At 42.8% G+C, this 25,925-nt stretch overlaps 1 protein-coding gene across 1 annotated transcript in view; it reads right to left on the bottom strand.

The window, feature by feature from the left end:
* The window catches only part of UTRN (utrophin), a 463,318-nt gene that overhangs the window by 53,848 nt on the left and 383,545 nt on the right, over positions 1-25,925 (bottom strand). Inside the window, 4 exon segments of the mRNA XM_070733661.1 lie at positions 1,267-1,352; positions 4,202-4,403; positions 10,686-10,760; positions 20,664-20,725. Coding sequence (XP_070589762.1) covers positions 1,267-1,352; positions 4,202-4,403; positions 10,686-10,760; positions 20,664-20,725 — 425 coding nt within the window.

The raw sequence follows: 25,925 nt of genomic DNA, 5'->3' as shown, positions 1-25,925 counted from the left end.
TTGTCCTCAAATGTTTACCTGAAAGGCATTTTTTAAATTTAATGGCATTCGATAATAGCTGAATTATACATAAAGTTTCAAAATTCCCCCAATATATATTTTCTTTAACTCTATAGGAAGAAAAAAGTCAATCTTATCATGTGCTTAGAACAATACACAGTTTTTATTTGTTCCTCTCATGCAGCAGTATATTCCTGGATAATCAACCAGTAAGGAAAGTAATAGAAATAGCTAATGGGAAGGGGAAGGTACAGAAAGTTTACACAACATCTTTTGAGCTGACTGTATATTTAGAATTATGTGAAGGTGTGATGGAGCATTAAAAATGCTTTCCATAGGAGACTTACCTATTTACAAAATGGTTGCCATAGAACTGTGGTTCTCAACCTTTCTAATGCCGCGACTCCTTAATGCAGTTACTCATGTTGTGGTGACTCCCAACCATAAGTCTAGCGCCAATTCTCCCAACAGGACACCCCCACTGTAAACGCCTGATTGGTTGGATTGTAATAATATGTTCCAAGGCGCCAGAATAGAAGCTTTAGTTCCTATCACCATGGAAAATCTGTCTTTTTCCATGGTCTTAGGTGACCCCTGTGAAATGGTCATTCTACCCACAAAGGGGTCCCAACCCCCACATTGAGAACCATTGCCATAGAAGTTATGTTATGTTACAAAACATCCATTTATACTGATTGAACCAAACTGCCTCATTGGGTATTCTCTACTATCCTACTGGGTAGTTCTGTACTATACAGAGGCATTGCTGCAAATACATATGATACTAAATGAAACTGCTATTTGCCTCTAGGTCATTTCCTTTAACATTACCAGAACATCTGTTATTGGGGACACTTGTTTTTGAGGCTGAATATAAATTACCTGTGCCTTACAGTGTCAGTGAAGGAAATTCTGAAGAAAGTAGTGTAAGCCACCTGGAGTTAGCCTGTGGCCAAGTTGGGTGGCCAATACATTTAATTAATTACTAAGATTCTACATTTTATCGGAATGTGGACTTAGTTGAAACTGAAGCTGGAATATTGCCCTACTACGTCAAATACAGAATCAAAAGGGGATGTAAATTTAACAGTTTAATAATATTGAGTGACAAGTATGTATCTATGTGCACACAAGCATGGCTATGGGTATGGATAGACAGACAAAAAGGACAGAGAAATGCACTTGTTCCAAACAATTCTACTTCGTCTCTTGACAAACCTTGGCAAAATTATGGATTTTTCAGAATTATATTTATAACATACTCACATCTGTATTTTTCTTCCAAGAGACCCTTAGAAAGAGATATCAAGCCAATCTTCAGGGATTGCACTCTGATTTTTCCAGTCCGGGCACTGTTATAGAAACACCATTAAAATAGTTGGAAGAAAGTGGTATAATTTAATTCATACACTGAAAGAGCTAGCAAAAACACCTGGTGTAATTCAATTTCTAGACATTAGCTACTAATCATATCAATGAGTCTCTTTAACAAATGTTCAGTGAAAACTCTAAATATTTACATTCAGCTTAAACACATTAATTATAACGCATTGTAGTTCAAGCGTACAGCATCACAGCATGTCCTAATAATGTGACACACTGCACTGCAGGAGCTGATGGCAAGTGAATGCAAATTATGGTATCTACAGGTACATTAATATTTTTCAGAGCATGATTTGCCTAGTCTGAGCTTTAAAAACTTTGATGTGCATGTACATTAGAGCAAAGATTTTGGGTGTATATGTCAATTAGAAAACACATAGTGCTGATTTCATTTAGCAGTATGAGTTCAATCTTATGCAGTCTGGTATTTACAAAACCACCACTGGTTTTGTGTGGCTGGAGATGGGTCAAGCAGTGCTTCTGCAAATGAGAAAGTTAATCAGGAAGATTTGCTGGACACTGTCCTTTTTTTTGGTCTGGACAGTTTGGCAGTTTCCTCCCTCTTCCCCTCCCCCACTTTTTTTTTTTTTTGCCTTTGCATCAGCCTTGACTCTTGACAATGACTTGGACAGGTTCCTGGATCTTTCTGAAGTGGTTAAGGCATAAGGTTATAAACCAAAAGATTGTGAGTTCTAGTCCTGCCTTCCTTGGGGAAGCCATTGCCTTTTAGCCTTAGGACGAAGACAATAACCAACCACTTCCAAAAATATTGCCAAAAACACTAGATCACTTTAGGAATGCTCAACCCCCAGGCTCCGGATTAAAGTTACAGAAATCAAAATAGAATCTTGCAAGTCTGAAAGTATATTTCACTTCCGTCATTTTTACGTCCCTGAAAACTAGAGAGGGTTCTTTCTGAAGTGCTTCCTATATCCCCTTTTGTGTTCATGGGCAGAGATACCTTTTGTGTGATGGTTGCCTAGTTTGCTGTTCACTTTGTGTTCCAAGGTGACACCAGGGGTATCAAACTGAAGGCCCAAGGTCTGGATCCAGTTCATGGGGCCTCCCTGGAAACAATGAAGGACTGATCTACTATGCCTCTGCCAGCAAAAACAGAGCTTAGGAGGGCTGCATGTGGCCCTTCCAAGCTCTGTTTTCACTGGCAGAGCATTGCAGAAGGCCTTGCACAGCCGAAAACAGAAATTAGGAGCCCGTTTTTGCTGGCAGAGCGATTGGACCACCCTGGCCACACTCATCCCGGCCCCCAAGATCAAACACAACCCGGATGCGGTCCTCAAGTTTGACACCCCTGATTTATACCATTTACAGGCAACCAGTTTTACTTTTCAACTCTCTATGAAACAATTCACCACATTCAGAGAGTCCTTAACGTCTGGCATTGCCGGAAATACTTCCACAAGAAAATCAGTGGTAAGGATTTTAATTTCTCATGCTGTTCTTTAGCTCCAGTACATTACTATGTTTTCAGTGTTACATACTTAAACCATATTTGCAATGCAAATGTTTATAGGCTTATGTTTAAACCTTGAGCATTTTTACAGAGCAGATGTTAATGGATTCTGAAATATATGAATTTTTGAAAAATAATATTCAGTGATATTAAATTTCACTTTTGTTCTGCCTACTGACTTAATGTGAGGAATAAATAATTCTTAATGTGACAGAAATACAAAAGACAATAGGTGTTGCTATCAATTGTTTTCACTTAATGTCTTACAAAGGCCATAAACATCAGTGAGCATGTCTTACAGATGCTAATTAAATCCCAGATTAATAGCATGAGAGAAGCAGATGGCAACTGTAGGTGGGTAATTATTTAAAAATGGTGTACGTCAATGATATGAACCATGAGCATGTTAAGTGATGAATTAAAAACCAACCAAGCCCATTTGCAAAAATGTTACAATAAAGTTGAGCAAAATCATTTTACTGTTAGGGAATTTAACAGGGAAAGAGTAAAATTTGCTTTGGCTTGAACACATACTGTACACATACTGTACAAAGTGGAAAATAACTGAGTTATAAAAAGGCTAGGCAAGGTTCCACATGAAGCTAAACATTGACGACCTGTCGAATTCTATAATTCAAATCTCAGTGGCTCCTTTATTATTATTATTATTATTATTATTATTATTATTATTATTATTAATTGGATTTGTATGCCGCCCCTCTCCGCAGACTCGGGGCGGCTAACAACAATGATAAAAAAACAACATGTAACAATTCAATTTAATAAAACAACTAAAAACCCTTATTATAAAAACCAAACATACACACAAACATACCATACATAACTTGTAATGGTCTAGGGGAAGGAATATCCTAACTCCCCCATGCCTGGTGACAAAGGTGGGTCTTGAGTAATTTGCGAAAGACAAGGAGGGTGGGGGCCGTTCTAATCTCTGGGGGGAGTTGATTCCAGAGGGCTGGGGCTGCCACAGAGAAGGCTCTTCCCCTGGGGCCCGCCAAACAACATTATTTGGTCGACAGGACCCGGAGAAGGCCAACTCTGTGGGACCTTATCGGCTGCTGGGATTTGTGCGGTAGAAGGCAGTTCCGGATGGAAGTTGAAGTTCTTCCCATAAAACTAGGCACAAAACAATTTCTAGCTCTCCTTTCATTTAAGGTAGTTAGACTTCTGAAAATAGTAACCAAGGGTATCTATCAAGCAGAAGCATTTGAGGTTTTTATTGACAGTTTTAAAAAGCATTAAGAATATATGGATTTGTTTTATCTTTCCCACATACAAAAGGACATTGCTGCACTTACAAGGTTTTCCTGAACATCTCACACTTACCTATCATAAACGTTAAGCAGCCAGTTCAGACACATATCTATGCAGAGTGGAATGTTCACAAGATCTTCGTGCTTTTCTTCCATTCCGCTGTAAATTGTTGTGAGGCAGCTGAGGATATCCTGAACGCAAAGGAGCTGATCATTCTGGATCAATTTGTGCTGTTTAAAAGCTTCATTCGTTGAGTTTAAGTCCAAGAGGTCCACTGGCAATATATATATATGTTTGTGTGTCAACTGAAAGACATTTCTTTTATCACAAGTATATGAGTTCTCTAAGCCCTAGAGCAAAGCAATATTATAGTTCGAGAAGCATTTTCTCAGTTATTTTCCAAGTCATGATGTTAAATAAAAGTGTTTGTATAAGCAGTCTGCATTTAACAGTCGAAAGCCATCTGCTTTATAGATGTAGATGCAGAAATCATTTAGCATTTAATCTTGTTTGAAATTGGGTTTACTGCTATGAGAAATACTTGAACTGGAATGCGGTTTCATTCATATCCCTATCCAGCAGAATTTCAGTCATGTATGTCATCTTCATTTTATCTATTTATTGCTTTTCTAGATACATTACAATATTCTCTATGTGTCTAACACTAAGGGTGACTAAACATTTGAAGGCACCCTAAATTATAATTCTCAGGAATCCTATGTGCTTTCACATAGGATAATATAACATGCATGGACAATATTTTTAAATATATAAAACTTTTAAGAAAAACAGAAAATGTTATTATTTCAAGTGGCACATTTACTGGGAAATCACCCAAATTAAGCAAACAGGTTTGAGAGTGATACTCTTAAAAAAAAAAGGTTGATATCTTTGCGGCATGGGATCAAAATGTTGATATCTTTTTGGCATGGGATCAAAATATTTTCATCTTCCAGGCTTTTTAACTACATGAAATTTCAGCTAAACCCTTTAAAATGAGGATAATGGCATCTTAAAAGATAACCTTTGTGATGGGTGAAAAGCCTCAATATTCTGGTGAAGACTTAATGTTTCTGACAAGAAGCACCATTTATAACCAAGAATTCTAAAGTGGAATGGCAGTAAGGGCTTTTGGTTACAACACGTAAACAAGCATTAATCATCTTGATTTCAAAGATATCTAAACAGGATTCAGCAATTGCTTTGTATATTGGCATCCAACAGTGCTAAGCAGAGCATGCAAAATTATGCATCATTTAAAATCCCTTAATGGTCTTGAAAACAATGTGAAAATGGGGCTTTGCCCACATGAAGTTGTAGTCATCCATTATGGAAGCTCCCATTTTTGTTACAGCTGATGACAACAATATATGTTAATTTCAAAAGGACCTGTAGTTACTATAGTGATTATGGGAAACTAATTATCATCTGTTCAATGAGATAGGAGACAAAAAAAGCTCTTTATGAATTTTTCCCCAAGTAGTCTTAAATTATGGAGACAGGCATTTCATGGGGATAAAAAGGATTTAAGCTGGAAGCCAAATGATTCCATAATCTTTAGAGAAAATTTTAACTAGAAACAATTTGCAAATAATGTGTTATCATCGCATTCTTTTTACCTGATACGTACATTTGGAATGTTAATATTTAGTTTCTTTCAAACCTTTTTATATGATCACTTTGCCAGTTTTAGGATGAGTGATAAATTATTACATATCACTGGTATGAAATTACACAGAAAAGCTCTTTATAATAGTAGGACAGGAAAGTATTGGCAAACATTTGCAGCATTAGCAATAAACAAAATCCCGATGTTAGTATTTCTCTCACACAATTTTCATTCCCTTCTATTACAGTAGTCCTAGGAGGCAATTTCAATCCTTTTTCCACAATTCCCTATTATAGGTAGCACTCCAAAAAGTGTTGCAGCTATAGAGAGTTTAAGTTATAAGCAAGGATTATCATTTAGTTGTGCTGAAAATTAGAAAACAAAAATATTGCATAACATTCTGCTCATCTTATCATTAGCCAGTGAGACAAAAATTATTCTAGAATAGTCTTTCCCAACCGAGTACTCATCAAATATATTGATGAGGGGTGAAATCCAGCAGGTTTTGATAAATTCTGGCGAACTGAGTTGAAATTTTGAGTAGTTCGGAGAACTGGCAAATACCACATCTGGTTGGCCTCAGAGAGGAGTGGGAATAGAAATTGTGCAATATCCTTCCACCAGGAGTGGGGAGGAGTGGCAATTTTACAGTATCCTTTCCTTGGAGTTGGGTGGGAATGGGATTTTGCAGTATCCTTCCCCTGCCATACCTACTAAGTCATGCCCACCAAGCTACATTACACCTACCAAGTCATGCCCACAGAACCAGTAGTAAAAAAAAAAATTGCATTTCACCACTGGACTACACATATTTGAACTATTATAGACCAACACTGTAACTTTTTATTCATTTTTATTAAAGCATATTATTGTCAACACAGATTTCAACATTCTTCAGACGGCTTTATAATTTCTACACCAAAGCCTCTGAAATCTGTGATTGGTATGCAAAATAGTCATCTCTAACAATGAGCCTCTGTTAAAGGTGATTCAATCCAACATTTTTTTTTTGCTTTAAACTGTTATCACTAGTGATGGGCGAACTGAATCCGCACAATTCGGGTCCGTACCAAATTTTGTGGTGTTTGGTATGCCGAACACGAACCCGAATTTTTTTCAAACTTCAGGCAAAGTTTGGGGTCATGTTCGGTGTTCAGAGCTTTGACGTCACCGGCAGGTTGCTAAGGACGTCAAGGTAATCACTTCCTGGATTCCATGGAATCCAGGAAGTGATCACCTTGGCGTCCTTAGCAACCTGCCGGTGACATCAAAGCTCCGTCCCCAGAATCTCTTCATGGAAGGGATTCCCCGTTCGGGTTAGAGTTCGGGTTCGGTTCAGGTTCGGCCGAATTTTGCGTAAAGTTCATCCGAACTTGCCGAACCCGAACACCATTGGGTTCGCCCATCACTATTTATCACTATATAGGTAGTCTTCAATTTACAACCATTTTGGAGGAATCATTTAAAGTTACAGTAGCACTGAAAATAGTAACATGACAAGTTTTCACACAACCATTGCCGCATCCTCACAGTCATGAGATCACAACTGGGTGCTTGATAACTATTATTTATGATGGTTGCACTGTCAGAGGTCATACAATCATCATTTATAACCTTCCCAGCTGGCTTCTGACAAAGTCCATGGTGAAAAATCCACCTTTTATCAACCACATGATTCGATTAACAGTAATTCACTTAGCAACTATAAAAAGGTTGTAAAATGGGGCACAATTCACTTAACAACTGTCAGCGATGGAAATTTTGGACTCCCTATGGCTGTCAATTGAAGACTATCTGTCTGACATTCTTACAGATTTAAATTGTAGAAATTATTTCTCATTTCAACACGCTACACATGAAAGCTTGGTTTGGGTGACACCAAAAAACGGAATCACTGCGGAGTTGTTCATCCAGATTTACAGGTTAAAGAATTATAGTCCCCAAATTAAGTTTTTCAACTTATTTTTGGTGCCTTCTGATAATAAAATATTCAAGACTTGTTTCACTTTATCTATCTCAAATAGAGGTAGGCTACCAAGCTTTAAAAACCATGTTGAGAAATAACTGTAAATGTAGTGTTGTTTAACCATCTACTGTTGAACGCAATACATTTGATAACTAATATAGTGACTGCTTATTTCTGCGCAGAGATTATAAAATATTTTATTGTCAGAGCTGTTGGAAAGTAAAAGAAAAGAACACCTGTTAGCTTTTCTGCTTCAGAGAGATTAGTTTAAAAGAACAAAATTGGATTTGGATTCAGTGAGGCCTAGCAGCCAAACAAGATTTTTGACCTCGGTCATTTATAGTCATTCTGCACAACCGTCAGTGCTAAAGAGATTTCCAGTAATTTATCTGTGAACAGGGAAACCTTACATTGTTTTTTTTCTGGGAAGACGGAAACTAACAATAAAAGTGTGATTAACCTAGTTCTCAATGCCAGAAGTGTCTCACCACTATCTTTCCTTCATTATCTGTCTACAAAACCCTTGATGTTTCAATGATTCTAGTGCCATTTTTTATCTCAAAAGATGTCTCACTGAACAATCAGAGAGGTTTTGTTTAAAATAACAGAAGTCCAAGAACACATTGGTTCAAGATTTGATAGTTGCCAGCCAATATCAGACAACAGATTTTCTATGCTTTTCTATTTGTTTGTTTGTTTGCTTGCTTGTTTGCTTGTTTATTGCCTCTATAATTTTTTTTCAAATAACTCAAAGTGGCAAATATATCCAACACACCTTTATCCTCCTATTTCCTTCACAATAATAATCCTGTGAGATAAATTGAGCTGAGACAGAGTTTGGTCACCAAGCTGGCTTTCATGGCTAAAGCAGGCCTAGAACTCATGTTCTTCTGCTTTCTAACCTGGTGTTAACCACTAGACCAGGGGTAGGCAAAGTTGGCTCTTGTATGACATGTGAACTTCAACTCCCAGAATTCCTGAGCTAGCATGATAGGCTCAGGAATTCTGGGAGTTGAAGTCCACAAGTCATACAAGAGCCAATTTTGCCTATCCCTGCACTAGACCAAGCTAACTATAAAACATCTGGTTCTTTTGGCAGGCCGGGGGCCATTGATCAAATGAAATATTGTCTTGATCCATATTGTCTTGATCCAGCCATGAGTGAAAGTGAGAGTTATGTATGTGTTATCAAGGTTTTTAATTAAGTATTTTAAACTGTTTTTTTTTAAAAAAAATGTGTTCTTGCTGGAAGCTGCCCGGAGTCCTTTGGGAATTGGGTGGCATACAAGTAAGACTAACAAATAATTAAATAAATAAACTAATTGACTCTCTGTCTATCCAAATGGTTTTTATATATTTCAAGTTTTACATTTTTGGTGACATTGTTCAATGTGAGATGTTTCTTATTTAGAGAGCTGGCCACACAAATTTTATTTTAGCGTGTGCCATTGTGCATATAGGTAAATGAGAATAAAATTGCTTTTTGTTTACTTTATTGAACTATATATTATGGGAGGATTTCTGTAGTGGATTTCCATTTAATTATCCCTATGACTGCATTCACACTATGCAATACAGAAATGAATATACTATGGCAGTTTCAGCTATCTGTATAAATACCAAGTTGATAGCTTTTTGAAACCTGATTCGCCTTTGTGAACATAAATTGTCAGTGTAATACATGATAGAAGAAAAGCAAAAGATTTGGCTGCGGCTAAGCAAAATAAAATAGACAGCTGAGAAAATGAAAAAGACAGCTGTGGATTTCTAGGTATATTTGAATGTTTCAATGATGTTAGCATTAGTCAAATACCCCTCTTGCTACCCAATTTTGTGTAATCTCTTGAGAGATTATGTTCTGCAGATGCAGGAATTACTTTTTTAAAAGGGGGAAAAATATGTATTTATTTAAAAGTGAAACCTACAACCATGAGGTTTTGTAGGTTTTAAAAGTGAAACCTACAAAATCCAAAATGATTTTGCTCGCTAAAAGATGTAACTATACGTGTTAATCATTTTTTCAGCAAACAGCAAAGGAATTTCCCTGTTGCATGCTAATATGAGGTGGCATCTAATTTTTTTCCTCCCCCAACAGATATTTTGCTCCAAAAGGATTTGGGAATAGCTCTTTCTATACAATCTTGCCCTCTTCTTCTCATTTATTTATCTATCACCTACCTTAATTGCTTGAAACTGTACCACCAATGCGTTTCTTGGGCACCATGTTTGTTATTTATTTACTCATTTACAGTTTGTATACCATGAAATTCAAAATGATTTATATTCTTTTTGGATATATGGATGAATTGCATTCATAAAAACAAATCAGCCATAGCAACATAAATGGTCATAAACTAATATAAAACTCAAATAAATAAAGCTAATATCTCATCCTACCAGCAATGGCATGCAAGCACGCCATTAAACTCTGGAGACTCACAAAATAAAATAATTTTAAAAGCCTTCCAGGATGACAGTATAAAAAGAGCCATTTTGGACCTCTGACGAAAGATGCTTTAAGGAATGGGGACAATTACCAAGAAGAATTGTCTCTAAGTCCAGTTCAACAAATTTCACCCAAGGAACAGTTTAAAAGCATTTTGCCTCTGGTTAAATGCAGAATATGGATGGATTCCACAGCAGTTGTTATGCCTCTGCAGCAGCTTACTCCCATCAGCAGCTGGGCTGTTGCATTTGGGAACAACTGCAGTTTCTGAATCTTTGTAAAGCAGTCAGTCCATGACATGTGCCTTCCAGGCATTTCAACTCAAAGATCTAAGAGTATGAGTCGCTGTCATTCGAAAACAATGACACAAGTGATGCCAATTTGGTGAAGAGTGATTCAGGGTGGGAGTGATTAGAATTACCATTTTGAATATCAACATCTGCAGCTTAAGAAACTATCTCCAGATTCTTCAGGATAACTTTGATTTCAGAGACAATAAAAATAATACAGTAATGAATTTAAAAAGTACACTCACAACGCAAAGCTTTTTGTAGCCTCCGAATTTTGATGGCTGTACGGTAAGCAGAAAAGCGTACATTGTTCAAATCAGCTAAAAAAAAAAGCCAAAGAAGAGAAAGTTAATATATTCTAAGGAAGCATTAACCCAATACCATCAAGCATTTATTGTCGGTTTTAACAAAATGCATCAATAGTGCATCAATCAATAGTTGATTCTTTCTTAATTAATTTAAATTAAGAGAAAAAAGGAATGCAACACAAGTAATCAAATGAGAGATTTAAAGTTAGTTGCTGTTCAGAAAAAATGATCCTATAATGGCAGCTGTTTAACATTTATTTGAACTTTATGGTAACATTTGCATGAATGGATTCAGATGAGAAAAAACAATTTATGTTATAATACAAAACAGGCTAGTTTCTGTAACATGGAGATGTGTAACAAGCCCTGAACAGGCATACTAAGGACTGTATTTCAAAAATTGATCAGAAGAACCGTTGAACTTACCTGAACGGTCTTCTCGCTGCACTGCGAAGAGAGTCCAACGTGGGTAATACTTCAGCCTTATTGGCAGGGACTGAGTTAAAAATTAGCATAATTATTATGTCCCGCCCACCACTGCCCCCTCTTAGCCAGTGATAAAAACGAAGGAATAGCAAGGAACAAAAACTTTTATTTAACAACTGTAACCTTCAAGAAACTGTGCACCTGGGCCAAAAGGCCGGGCGGGTTTGGACTCTCTTTGCAGTGCAGCGAGAAGACCGTTCAGGTAAGTTCAACGGTTCTTCTCCACTGCACTGTTCAGAGAGTCCAACGTGGGATATACCCAAGCCACATTTTAGGGAGGGATAGGCCGGACCAGGGGCGCTGGAACACAAACTCTCTGTAGCACTCTTCTGCCGAAGGCTGCCTCCGTTGAAGCAAAAGAGTCCAGGCGGTAGTGTCTGATAAAGGTCGTAGGGGCAGCCCAGGTAGCTGCCCTGCAAATGTCCTCAATTGGTGCCTGCGTAGTCCAAGCGGCTGTGGTAGCCGCGCTTCGGGTAGAGTGGGCTGTAATCCTGCCCGGTAAGGGTGTTGCTGTGGATCGATAGGCTTCGATGATACAAGTCCTGATCCATCTGCTGATGGTCTTAGATGAAACTTTTCCTTCCATTGAGGAAGGGAGAAAGGACACAAAGAGGGCCTCCGACTTTCGGAAGGTGCTAGTGCGGCGGATTTAAATCTTAACTGCTCTTCTAACGTCCACCTTATGCCACCGCAGCTCTGATAGGTGAGAGCCATGGGTGCAAAAGTCTGGTAGGACAATGTCCTGGGCTCTGTGAAACCTGGTGTTAACCTTGGGTATAAAACAGGGGTCCAGACGCAGAGTCACTCTATCTGGATGAAAAACACAGAGGTCCGGCCGAACCGATAGTGCTGCAAGCTCCGAGACCCTACGGGCCGATGTGATGGCCACTAGGAAAGCCACTTTTACTGAGAGAAAACGAAGTGATACTTCCCTCAAAGGTTCAAAGGGGGGTCCTGTTAACGCCCTTAGAACCAATGGTAAGTCCCAGGATGGAAAGTGGCGTATGACAGGAGGAGACAGGTTTGCCGCTCCTCGTAGGAAGTCCTTCACCCAAGGGTGATGAGAAATTGGGCAAAACGGGTCTGGTCGGAGAATTGTTGCTATAGCCGCCACCTGTCGGCGGAGTGTGTTGGGCGCCAACCCCTGGTCTAGGCCTTTCTGGAGGAATTCCAGGAGATGTAGTACTGAGGATGACGAGGGTGTGATTCCCTGAGCTCTGCAAAAGGTGCAGTATGCCGCCCAGGTAGCCTGGTAAATACGTGTCGTTGATGGTCGCCGTGCTGCTTGAATGGTGTTAATGACACTTTCTGGAACCTGTTTCTCTCTCATGCGGTTCCTTTCAATCTCCACACGGCAAGCTTCCACCACTGTGGGTCTGGATGTACTATTGATCCCTGTGTCAGGACCAGCCGTTGAAGCGGGATTCTCCATGGTGGTAAGATTGACAACCCCATCAGGTCGGCAAACCAAGGGCGCCTGGGCCAGTATGGAGCTACGAGGAGGATTTCCACCTCCTCGGAAATGATCTTGGCCACCACCTTGTGCAATAGACAGACTGGGGGAAAAGCGTACAGAAGCCCCCTGGGCCATGGTGATAGCAGTGCATTGACCTGCTCGGCCTCTGGTGTCGGAAATTGGGAGAAGAATCTGGGCAATTGCCAGTTGTGTTGCGTGGCAAAGAGGTCCTGAGATATGCTCCGCTCGGATCGATGCTAGATGTCTTTCTGCCCATGACATTAGCTTGTGGGCCTCCTGCATCAGGCGGTCTGAGCGTGTGCCACCTTGGTGGTTCACATGTGCCCTTGTCGCCACATTGTCTATTAAGATTAGGACATGTTGGCCCTCTACCATGTCCGTGAACGACTGTAGAGCTTTGAACACCGCTCGTAACTCCAGTCTGTTGATATTGGGATCCTCCAAGTCTTTTGGGGACCACCTGCCCTGGGCCACCTGTCCCCGAGTGCGCCCCCCAGCCGGAAAGACTTGTGTCGGTAGTTATCGTCACCTCCTGGTGAGCCAAGAAGGGGGAACCCTTGGTTAAGGCTGGTGAGGTCCACCACGTGAGGGAAAGGCGAACTGTTGTGGTCAGGTGCACTTGTCTTTTTGAATTGCTGAGGCGAGCCTTTTGGAAGGGGAGGAGGAACCATTGAAGGGGGCGAGCGTGAAGCCGGACCCAAGGAACGATGTTGATACAAGAGATGAACATCCCTAGCAGTTGTGACAGCTGTGCTAGGGAGGTTCTGTTGTGACGGGAGATGGAACGAACCAGTGCCCTTATCTTCTGCCTCCTCTCTGATGAGAGGAAGACTAGGCCTGTCGAGGAATCTATTATGGCGCCCAGATGGAGCAGGCGCATAGTTGGCTCTAGATGACTCTTGGCTCGGTTGATGGTGAAACCTGCCCTCTCTAGCGAATCTATTGTCCGGGAGAGGTATTGTCTGGCTTGTTGAGGGCTTCTGGAGAGAATGATAACGTTGTCTAGGTATGCTAGAAGATGGATGGATTGAGCCCTGAGGCTCGCTGTTAGAGTGTCCAAAATTTTGGTGAATGTCCTCGGGGCTGAAGACAAACCGAAGGGCATGGCCTTGTACTGGAAGTGCTGGTTGAGAAGAGAGAAGCGGAGGAATTGTCGATGTTGTGGATGGACCGGGACATGGAGGTATGCCTCCTTGAGATCGATGGAGGTCATCCAGTCCCGGTGGCGGATGGCCACTAGTATAGTGTGCAGGGAATGCATTTTGAAGTGTTGGTACCTGATGTAAAGGTTCAGCTGTTTCAGGTTTAAGATTAGGCGGCAGCCGCCGGAAGACTTGGGGACCACAAACACGATGGAATAGAACCCCAGTGTCTCTTGATGTATTTGCACAGGCTCTATCGCTCCTATGTCCAGGAGGTGTTGAACCTCCTGCAGGATAATGGATCGCTTTTGTGGTTGATTCAATGAGGTTTCTATAAACCTGTTGGGGGGCCGGTGTAGAAATCTTAGTTGAAGGCCTTGAGCAACTGTGTCCAAAACCCAAACGTCTGTGGATATGGACTCCCAAAAGTCGGTGAAGCACTGCAGGCGCCCACCGATGGGATTGTCCTGGGAGGAGTCACTTCTGTTTGCGGTAGCCTCCCCTATTGCCCCCTCGAAATGGCCTACGGGATTGTTGGAACTGTTGGCTTCTGTTCCCATAGCCTCCTCGGTCTGTACGATAGGTGGGCGTATAGGCCCCCTGTCCGTAAGGTCTTGTGACCGGGGATGAAGTTGAGGTGGGGTCCGAACGAAAGGACTGCCTGCGGTAATAAGGGGCTCCCCGCCTGTCCTGGTGCCTCGCTGATCGTGGTAAAACTTTTTTCTTGTCCCTGTCCTCAATGAGGACCGTGTCAAGAGATTCGCCAAAGAGCTTAGAGCCCTGGTACGGGGCTGCCGCGAGACGCCATTTTGATTTGGCGTCTGCTTGCCACGAACGGAGCCAAATCAGGCATCGAGCTGACAGGTTTGATGCCAAGGCACGGGAGGAGAACCTAGCTGCCGCTAAGGTGGCATCCGCGGAGAACTCTGTAGTAGCTATTAGTTTATTCACATCTTGGCGGAGCCTGGCATCCTCAGGGCCTAGCCTGGTTAGCATGTCCTTTAACCATAGGATGGAGGCTCTGTTAAAGAAAGAGGCGGCTGATGCCGCTCTGAGGGACCAAGCTGTCAACAGATGAATTCTTCTGGTCATATTCTCCGCCCTCCTATCCTCTGGTTTCAGTCCATCTGCCATATCCGATGGCACGAGTGCATTGGACATCAGGGATGTTACCGGTGTATCTACCGTGGGATACTGGAGCAAATCCTCCACCTCTGGGTCAAAAGTGTAGAATCTTCTGTCCCAGGCAGAGGGACCTAGGGCTGCAGTTGGCTGCTGCCAGGGCTTTTTGATGTTCTCTGCAAAAATGGGGATTGCAGGAATGTACTCAGACTCCTTCTGGGGCTCGTTGATGAGCCTAGCCACTGGCATGATGCCCACATCTTGGGCTGCTGGCTTTGCTGTGTTGTCAGGAGTCAAGGTGTCCTTGGCCTTATTCAACAAAAGTCTGAAGAGAGACTGCTTGAATAGGCCTGCTAGTGGAGGTTGCTCAGGTAAGGTGGCCTCATCTCCGGATAGCTCATCTTCCTGGTCCATGGGCATCTCACCAAGGCCCTGATCCTCCTGAAAGGAATCGTGTACAGATGTGGCAACCTCTGGCACAGTCCAAGGATCCTGTCTGCTAGGTCTAGGAATAGGAGAAGGCCTCTGTTGGGCGCCCACTGCGATGCCCTGCGAGTAAGCCGAGGCAATCATGTCCTGCAAGGATGGAGACATCGTTTGCCAGTTATCCATGGGTCCTCTAAGGCCCGCTGCAGTTGGTGTGAATGTGGCTGCTGCAGCTGGAGGTGGTTGAGACCTTGGCTGTACAGCTGGTCTGGACCATTCTGCCCTCTGAAAACCCTCTGCAGGTGGTGCACTTAAAGGGCGATCAGGTGATAATCCCCCTGCATCTGTGAAGTGAAAGCCCTCCACTGGAGTCTCCGAGACCGAGGGGCTCTGCTGACGTGGGGGAAGACTGGCTGAGGGGCTAGGGCCCTTCCTAGTCCTGGTCAACTCCAACTGGGCTTCCAGGGCCTTAATTTTCTTCTCAGCCTCCTTTAAGGCTGAGGACTGGGAAGATTTCCCCTTAGATTTGCTATGAGTCTTGTCCTTCCCTTTATTTGTTGAGGGAACTGTAGGCTCACTAGAGGCAGTTTGTGGTAACTGCGACATAATCATATACAGTGATCTCTCGGTTAGCGCGGGGGTTATGTTCCAAGACCTCCCGCGCTAACCGATTTCCGCGTTATACTGGATGCGGAAGTAAAAACCACCATCTGCGCATGTGCGCCATTTTTTTCATGGCCGCACATGCGCAGATGGTGGAGTTTGCGTGTGGGCGGCGGGGAAGACCAAGGGAAAGTTCCTTCAGCCGCCCAACAGCTGATCTGCTCCGCAGCGCGGAAGCAGCGAGGAGCCGAAGATGGGGTAAAGGCAAAGGGGAAACCCCATCTTCGGCTCCTCGCTGCTGCCGCGCTGCGGAGCGGATCAGGTGTTGGGCGGCTGAAGGAACCTTCCCTTGGTCTTCCCGCCGCCCAGGCAAAGGGGAATCCCCAAGATCGCTTGCCGCTTGCCGCTTTGCAGCTTGGAGCCTTGCTTCGCCTCCTTCGCTGCAATAGGCAAGCGGCAAGCGATCTTGAGAAAGAGAAAGGAGGGCGACTTGCCAGTCCACGCCCCCCTGGATGAACAGCCTCGCATGGCCCCAGCGCCGGGCTCCGCTGTTGCCTCCGCCCCCATTCAGCTCTGCAGCTGAGAGGCCTTCCCGGCAGAGCCCTCCCCAACAGCTCCCCAACTAGTTACCAGTTTGGAAAATCAACAAAAGAAAGCACACAGATCGCTAGAAAGAGACCCGATTCCGAACCGAGGGAACCCCAAGCTAAGAAGGCAACAAGAGACCTTGCTACGTGGGGAAGAAAATGACTGCTGGGGAAGGGGGGATCCTGCGCGTGTCTCCCGTCTCCCAACGAAATCTCTGCTGGTGACACATTCCATTTAGTGGAGGGGGGGGGTCAAATGAAAAGAGGAGTTCTTGGGACAGCAACGTCCGAAAGAGGGGGCACAGGGAACCATAAAAATGCAGCCACCGCTGCTGCTGCCCTCATAAAAGTAGATTTGGGAGAGTTAATTGTTGAAGAAATGTGTAGTTTATTTTTTAATAAGGCTGCTTTGGGCTCAGCTGCTCTGTCCAGCCCCAAGGACGACAAGCCCTTCCTCAAATTAGTTTTTAGCCTATCAAATCCGAAACAGCTTGGAATGTCAAAATCGAACATCCCGAATTGGGTTTTCAGATCACATGAATTATAATCCCCAGGTGTCCATCTGCTGTCCAATTTCAAGACTGGAATTACTCTGGACACAATGTAAACATTTATGTTGCCTCACACAAGGAATAAGAGTGTGAGAGAGGAAGAAAGAGAGAGAGAAATGATAGAAAAAAGGGGAGAAAAAAGAGAAATGAGAAAATGATTGAAGCATAGTGACAGGAAAGAAAGAGAAAGAGACAGAGAAGTGACTCTTGGTGATGACGTATGACGTCATCGGGTGGGAAAAACCGTGGTATAGCAAAAAAACCGTGGAGTATTGTTTAATTAATATTTTGTGAAAAACCGTGTTGTAGCGTTTCGCACTAATCGAGACCGTGCTAATCGAGGGATCACTGTAATTACTCACAGACAGCAAGAGAAAGGCTTTCACGATGCCAGAAGATTGCTGAGTGACTAGGGCAATGCGACGCCTAAAAAGTGCGTCATCGCCCCCTAGTGGCTGATTGGCCTCTGGCTCAAGAAGTCTGTCTCCTGACCTCATTGCCATGGTAACCATTGTCAGCCCAAAATGGCGGCCGTTGCTTCCTCACGGGGAGCTGAGTCACTTGCCTCTAAAATGGCGGCCGTGATGTCATTGTAGGAGGAAAAAATGTCCCGTTACGAGACAAGGAGGATCGGAGCCCCCATAATCTGCCCTTCTGCCAATTAGCTCTGGGGCGACCGCACAGCCCCTTCTCGGCAATTTATTGCTCCCCATGCTGTTCGCTCCGTCGGCGGCATCTCCTGACCGCCAAACAGCTGATGGGGGCGACAAAACTCCTCAATCGGCCATTCCAAGCCTCACCGCCACCGCGTTTCAAACGGCAGTCTTTTTTGCCGCTAAACAGCTGATCCAGGCTTGCAGAGGAATCGAGGCAGCCGGGACTCCTCTCACTCGGGATAAAACCCGATCCGGAGGTGCTGCCTCGCGCCGGCCACCCAAGTAGGTATCTGGGTCTAGGTGAGAGGCAGGGGGGGTTTTATCGCTCACGTCAGGGACCCCATACCAGTGCACCCTGTCAGCAAAGCTTGCTCCGGGGAGCAGAGGCTTCTCAGGGGTGTAGAGTTGGAGAACGATACCCCAGAGGGCAGAGGCTCTCAATCCAGGAACTCCTGCTGTCATCCTGTAGAGAGGGATAAAAGGAGAGAAGAAAAGATTATTATTTAAAGAAACAAAAACATATATTTATTAAACATTTATCTCCTAACTGGAGAGAACAAAACTCATAGTCCCTACACTATGACTGAGTTTTTAAAACTGGCTAAGAGGGGGCAGTGGTGGGCGGGACATAATAATTATGCTAATTTTTAACTCAGTCCCTGCCAATAAGGCTGAAGTATTACCCACGTTGGACTCTCTGAGCAGTGCAGTGGAGAACAAAGTAATAGATGAACCCAGAGTAAAAGTGAATTGATCTGATACAATGCAAATTAAGGCAAATATAGTGAAGGTGTTTCTTTTTTAGTGACAGACAGCCCTTGGAGATGCTCCAGTGGCCAATCCTAACCCTTTCAGAAATACATGAGACTATGATTTTTAGTACCAGTCCTCTCCGTGGCATATTTTTGAAAAGGTCCTCAGAGGTTCCTAGTAGAAGCTTTCACAGTTCCAAGTCTTCAGACTCAAAACTTTGATAAACACATATTGGAAGCAACTTCCCATTAGGTCAGATTAAGTACAGTAAACAAAACTGTTTGCTACAATGTCCTACCTAGCAATGACTTCTTCAGTTTCACTCTCATTGATGCACGGGCAAACAATAGTTACAAACTCAAAATAAACCAGTCCAAATGAGATTGCAGAAAATACGACTTCAGCAACAGAGAAGTCAATGCCTGAAATGTTCTACCTGACTCTGTTGTTACTTCCTCAAAACCCCACAATTTCAACCTTAAACTGCCTACCATGGACCTCACCCTATTCCTAAGAGATCCGTAAAAGGGGGCATATGCATAAGATCACCATCGTGCCTACTGTCCCTGACCCACTGTCTCCATTTACTTGTATTCATGACCAAGTTTATACTTACACTTGTTATCTAATACATGTTCAACAAATAAAATAAAATAAATAAATGGGCCACATGATCAATCTCTAACTGCATGATTCTTAATTTCAACAGCTAGATAAGAAGAGTTAATAATGCATTGTACAGAAAACTTTGATTGCTATACCTAGAACGTTTATTTCCAGATTTTTCTCCAGAAAATTGAAAAGGCATATATAATGTTCCTTCTTTCATTTTTTCCTTTTGTAAAAAAAGAAAAAGGTTGGGCAGACATAGTACACTTCCTGAGATACATGCAATGCTTATAGGATATAGGATTTCAATTGGAATGATACAGGTCAGGGGGAGCAAAGAGTGTTATGCATATGAGATAGATTAAAGTACCTAATAAATTAACAAATATAATTTTTAAAACTCTTTTTAAAAAAGATTAACTGGGATAGTCTATAACTTTTAAACATGCTCATTCTATTGTACTGGTTTTGCTTTTTCAAAACATATACTGAGGTAGATTTGAAACCAAGTTCTCTAGTCCTAAACTCAGCACCTTAACCATTCTACAACTCTAGATTCTAAAAGTCATAAAAGAGCCATGGTGGCGCAGGGGTTAGAATGCCATATTGCAGATGAATTCTGCCAACTGCCAAGAGTTCAATTCTGACCAGCTCAAAATTGACTCAGCCTTCCATCCTTCCAAGGTTGGTAAAACGAGGACCTAGATTGTTAGGGGGAATATGCTGATTCTGTAAATTGCTTAGAGAGAACTGTAAAGCACTGTGAAGCAATATAGAAGTCTAAGTCCTATTGCTATAATGTAGTTCTTATACCTTGAATGTATTATTAAAGAAGCACTAACCAAATTATATTCCTTACAGCCATTTTTTGCTGTTCCCAGGCTTCAGGAGGCTTTCCTGAACCCTGGAGACAGCGAAAAACAGCCCAAAGGGTCTACCGGAAGTCCGGAGGATTCAGTGAGGCCTCTGTGCATGAGCAAGGGCGCAACACAGGGGTTTGTGCGCATGCGTGGGGACCACAGGGGGTGGAAATAATAATAATAATAATAATAATAATAATAATAATAATAATAATAATAACAACAACAATAACAACTATTATTATTAGTAGTAGTAGTAGTAGTAGTAGTAGTAGTAGTAGGTAGTAGTAGTAGTAGTAGTAGTATTTATTAGATTTGTATGCCGCCCCTGTCCGAAGACTCAGGGCGGCTCACAACATAACAGCAATGCAATATAAATATAAATCTAATGTTAAAATTTTTTTAAAAATAATTTAAAAATATATTGTTGTAAAAAACTTATCTGCTACACAATCATACACACTCAGTCCGACTGAACATAAACATAATAAAGGTGGAGCTTAGAGAGGGCATTACATTTTGGGTATGGGCACGTAAGGCGAATAAGGGTTGCCATCACTGGTATAGGGTAACTTGTATCCTGCTCATGTGTCATAAATTGCACTTTTGCATATGGAGAGGCTTTAATTTTAAGGGCACTTACATAGTGATTGGAATAGTTCAGACATTTTAGGATGATCCCAGGATGTTGTTTGAGTGTTGTGACTGCAAGAAAGAAACATGAATGTTAATTTCAATCACCTGGAAGCAAAAATGCAATAAACAATCTGAAATAAGAGCTATATTGTTAATGTATAATGACCAAATTTCAGTTATGGATCTATACTGAAACAAGCTTCAAACTTATGGATTGCAAATACATGTAATCAATTACCCAACATGAAATGATAGGACACCATTGAGACATGGGAGATTTAGCAAGTAGTTCTTACTATAATGACAGAATTTCTTTTCTGAAGAGCATGTGCTATATCTTTATGGAATATGATTAGTTCTTTGAATCCTGGCTCTACATTTCTCAGATTTTTACTATTTTTAGTACAGACTGAACACCACTTACAACCAATCATTTAGTGGCCATTCAAAGTTACAATGGAAGAAAGTAACTTATGACTGTTTTTCACACTTATGACGACCGCTGCAGCATCCTCACAGTCATAATAAAAATTCAAATGCTTGGCAACTGACCCCTATTTATGATGGTTGAAGTGTTCCGGTTTCATGGGATCACTCTTTGCAACCTTCTGACAAGCAAAGTCAACGGGAAACCCAGATTCACTTAACAACCATTTGATCCATTTAATAACTGCAGTAATTTGCTAAACAACAATGGCATAAAAGGCTGTAAAATGGAGCACAACTCACTAGACAACTTGCTTAGCAACAGACAAGAATAAATACCAAAAGGTTATTATTGGTTGATTGACACATTGGTTGATTGACACTATGTTGATGGCATTACCTTGATAGGGAAAACTGCAAAGGATCTGCAAGTCCTCGTAATAAAAATAAAGCACCACAATGGGGGGGAAAGGATTAAAATGAAATGAAAACAAAAACACAACAATGAGCACAGGTAGAAAAGTTAATCTCATTGAATTATCAATTAAGCTATTGAAGTGCTGGATACCTTCTGCCTTTTAGGATCAACACTAAAGGAGCAAGCAGTCAAGAAGTAAGCCACAGATTAGCACTTGTTACAACAGCTATAAAAGGCTTGGAAAAAATATTCAGATGCAGTTATAAGTCTACATCTATAAAGGTCAGAAACCCGCAAGCAATGCTAGCCCCTATGATTCTTCATGGAAATGAAAATTGGACGTTGAAGAAACAGAATAAGAAGAGTTATTGACACTTTTGAATTTTTGTCTTGGAGAAAACTTCTACAGTGGTACCTCGAGATAAGAGTTTAATTCGTTCCGGACCTGGGCTCTTAAGTCGAGCAGCTCTTATCTCGAACGACTTTTCCCCATAGGAATTAATGTAAATAATTTTAATTGGTTCCAGCCCTCAAAAAACTCACAAAGTTAGTCTAAATTATGCAGAAAGACATGTTTTTAATGAAGAAATGTACATGTATATATAAATGAATAATGAAGCTTCTTTCACTTAACTTGTAAACTTTCTTAAACTTTTAAATTTACATATGTTCAACTTCTCTGCCACCCAATCCTGTAGGACAGAGGTCCCCAACCCTTTTTGCACCAGGGACCGGCTTTAAGCGATCAAGAGAGGAATGGGTGAATGAATGGACGGAGGGTGGGAAGGAAGGAAAGAGGGAAGGGACAGGAACAGAGGAAGGAAGCAAGGAAACTTATGAAAGGGGAGAGTAAGAGAGGAATGAGTGAAGGGAGGGAGGGATGGAAGAAGGTGGGAAGGAGAAAGAAAAGAAGAAATAGAGGAAGGGAAGGTAAAAGAGAGAAAGAAAAAGAGCAAGAAAGAAAGAAAGAAAGAAAGAAAGAAAGAAAGAAAGAAAGAAAGAAAGAAAGGGGGAAGGGACAGGAACAGAGGCAGGAAGCAAGGAAACTTATGAAAGGGGAGAGTAAGAGAGGAATGAGGGGAGGGAGGGAGGGAGGGAAGAAGGTGGGAAGGAGAAAGAAAAGAAGAAATAGAGGAAGGGAAGGTAAAAGAGAGAAAGAAAAAGAGCAAGAAAGAAAGAAAGAAAGAAAGAAAGAAAGAAAGAAAGAAAGAAAGAAAGAAAGGGGGAAGGGACAGGAACAGAGGCAGGAAGCAAGGAAACTTATGAAAGGGGAGAGTAAGAGAGGAATGAGTGAAGGGAGGGAGGGAGGGAAGAAGATGGGAAGGAGAAAGAAAAGAAGAAATAGAGGAAGGGAAGGTAAAAGAGAGAGAAAAAGAGCAAGAAAGAAAGAAAGAAAGAAAGAAAGAAAGAAAGAAAGAAAGAAAGAAAGAAAGGGGGAAGGGACAGGAACAGAGGCAGGAAGCAAGGAAACTTATGAAAGGGGAGAGTAAGAGAGGAATGAGTGAAGGGAGGGAGGGAGGGAAGAAGGTGGGAAGGAGAAAGAAAAGAAGAAATAGAGGAAGGGAAGGTAAAAGAGAGAAAGAAAAAGAGCAAGAAAGAAAGAAAGAAAGAAAGGGGGAAGGACAGGAACAGAGGAAGGAAGCAAGGAAACTTATGAAAGGGGAGAGTAAGAGAGGAATGAGTGAAGGGAGGGAGGGAAGAAGGTGGGAAGGAGAAAGAAAATAAGAAATAGAAAAAGGGATGGTAAAAGAGAGAAAGAAAAAGAGCAAGAAAGAAAGAAAGAAAGGGGGAAGGGACAGGAACAGAGGCAGGAAGCAAGGAAACTTATGAAAGGGGAGAGTAAGAGAGGAATGAGTGAAGGGAGGGAGGGAGGGAAGAAGGTGGGAAGGAGAAAGAAAAGAAGAAATAGAGGAAGGGAAGGTAAAAGAGAGAAAGAAAAAGAGCAAGAAAGAAAGAAAGAAAGAAAGAAAGAAAGAAAGAAAGAAAGGCAACTTCAAAGAAAGGCTCACTGAGCATCTCTCACTCTCTCTCTCTTTCTATCCCTCTCTTTCTCTCTCTCCCCCCTCTCTCTTTCTCTTTCTCTCCCCCTCCTGGACTCTCGGATCGCTCGCGTGTGGCAGCGAACATGCTTTGGGGGTTTGGAAGGTGCTACTTCTCCTCCCCAGCTAAACCCCCAAAGCATGTTCGGTGCCACACGATTTAGCCAGGAAAGGAGCGAAGGAACATGGAGGATTGGGGAGCTGAAAACGCCTGGTTTCAGCTTTCCAATCCTTCACGTTACTTCGCCGCTTGGAAGCTGGGAGGGGGACGGAAGAGCTAAGTGGCCAAAGACGTTCCGCCCCCCCTCCCAGCTTCCAAGCGGCGAAGTAACATGAAGGATTGGAAAGCTGAAACCAGGCGTTTTCAGCTCCCCAATCCTCCACGTTCCTTCGCTCCTTTCCTGGCTAAATCGTGTGGCACCGAACATGCTTTGGGGGTTTGGAAGGTGCTACTTCTCCTCCCCAGCTAAACCCCCAAAGCATGTTCGGTGCCACACGATTTAGCGGCGAAGTAACGTGAAGGATTGGAAAGCTGAAACTGGGCGTTTTCAGCTTTCCAATCCTTCACGTTACTTCGCCGCTTGGAAGCTGGGAGGGGGGCGGAACGTCTTTGGCCACTTAGCTCTTCCGCCCCCCTCCCAGCTTCCAAGCCGCATTCGCCTTCCTCCACCGCCGCGGTTCCGAGTTGGGGGGTGGGGGGTGGGTGATGGCAAGTCCCCCAGGTCGGCTGCAGTCTTTTAAAACAGCCCTGCCGCTTCTCAGCTGACTCCTGAAGCGCGGAAGTTCGCCTTTGGCTTTTGGCTTCAGGAGTCAGCGGAGAAGCGGCGGGGCTGTTTTAAAAGACTGCATCCGACCTGGGGGCTTGCCAGCACCCACGAAACCGCTGCTTATGCCGGGCGGCTCGCCTGGAACGCCAGCAATGCCGCCCGGCCGATTGCCGAGCGGGGGTGGCTTCCCTGTGCTTTGGAAGCCGCCGAACACCGTCAGAGGGGCGCGTCAGCGGCGGGAGCCGGACCCGGCCACCGCCGCCCCCTAGCAGAAGCCAAGCCCCCCCCAGCCGAGCCTGGTGGCAAGCTCGCCCCCAACCCCCGAGATCGAGCGCACGAAGAGGCATCTCTCGCCTTCTGCTGCTGGCCACCCGCTCTCTTTCGCCCAGCGCTGCTTTGGAAGGCGCGATGGGAAGAAGGAAAGCGGCACGGCGGGCGGCCAGCGGCAGAAGGCGAGAGGTGCCTCTTCGATGTGCGCGGACCCCCCCACCCCCAGCAGAAGCCAAGGACCCCCAGAGTGGGGCAGCAGGGGAGGCAACCGCCTCTCCACTCACCAACTGCCAGGATAGGAGCCGAGAAGAGCCGGGCTGGTTTACTTTCCTTCCTTTCCGGAGTGAGCCACTCGAACAAAGCGTCACGCCCCCCTGACGCTTTTGGCGGCAAAAGAGCCCAGAGTCGCTTCGGAAGCCGCCGAAAGCGTCAGGGGGGCGTGACGCTTTATTCGGCTCTGCATCAGCTCGGGAAGGAAGCAAAGCAAGCCAGCCCGGCTCTTCTCGGCTCGTATCCCGGATTTGAGCTCGGGAGTCGAGCAAAAATTTCTCTCCTCTCCCAGCTCGTATCTCGAGTAGCTCGTAAGTAGAGCTGCTCGTATGTCGAGGTTCCACTGTATTTCAAAATACCATGGACAGCAGTGAAGAAAACAAAGAAGTGGACCATCAAACCAATCCACCCAGAGCTCTTATTCAAGGCACAAGTGATCAGATTCAAATTTATTTATTTATTTATTTATTCATTTGTCCAATACACAAATACACAGGAAGAAAATAAACATGAAGTAATATATATAAGGATAAAAGTTAAAATAGAAGAGAAGATATATGAAAGAAAGAAAATATATAAGATATATGAGATAAAGGAAACACAATTGTCCTACTTTGATCACATTTTGCAAAGACTGAGCTCTTTGGAGGATGGTCTTATGCTGGGACTCTTATGCTGGGAAAGGTAGAAGGAATGAAAAAAACCCAGGATGACCAATAGCAAGGTAGATGGACTCAGTTTCAGTCGCAATAAATGCACCGATGAAAGACCAGGTTAAGAACAAATCAATAATCAACAATAACCTGATGATATCTAACCAATCAATTACGTTATTCAAACCATACACCAGTATATTATTTTATTTCAGCATTTCTGGAAACCTAATTTCATTAGATACAGTAGGCCATATTTTTTTTTAAAAAAGAACCTTTCAAACATCCAGTATGATATAATGTTCATAAATTGAGTATATGTTAATAAATTAAGCATTATTTATTGAAGCAACGCATTATAGTCTCTGCTTTAAATCTGCTCCAGTAAGTACGCTCAGTTAAATAATAACGTTGATGGCCCAATCA

The sequence above is a fragment of the Erythrolamprus reginae genome, chromosome 1, assembly GCF_031021105.1.
Source record: "Erythrolamprus reginae isolate rEryReg1 chromosome 1, rEryReg1.hap1, whole genome shotgun sequence".
Classification (NCBI taxonomy): Eukaryota; Metazoa; Chordata; class Lepidosauria; order Squamata; family Dipsadidae; genus Erythrolamprus; species Erythrolamprus reginae.
This window is presented reverse-complemented; position numbering and strand designations above follow the sequence as displayed.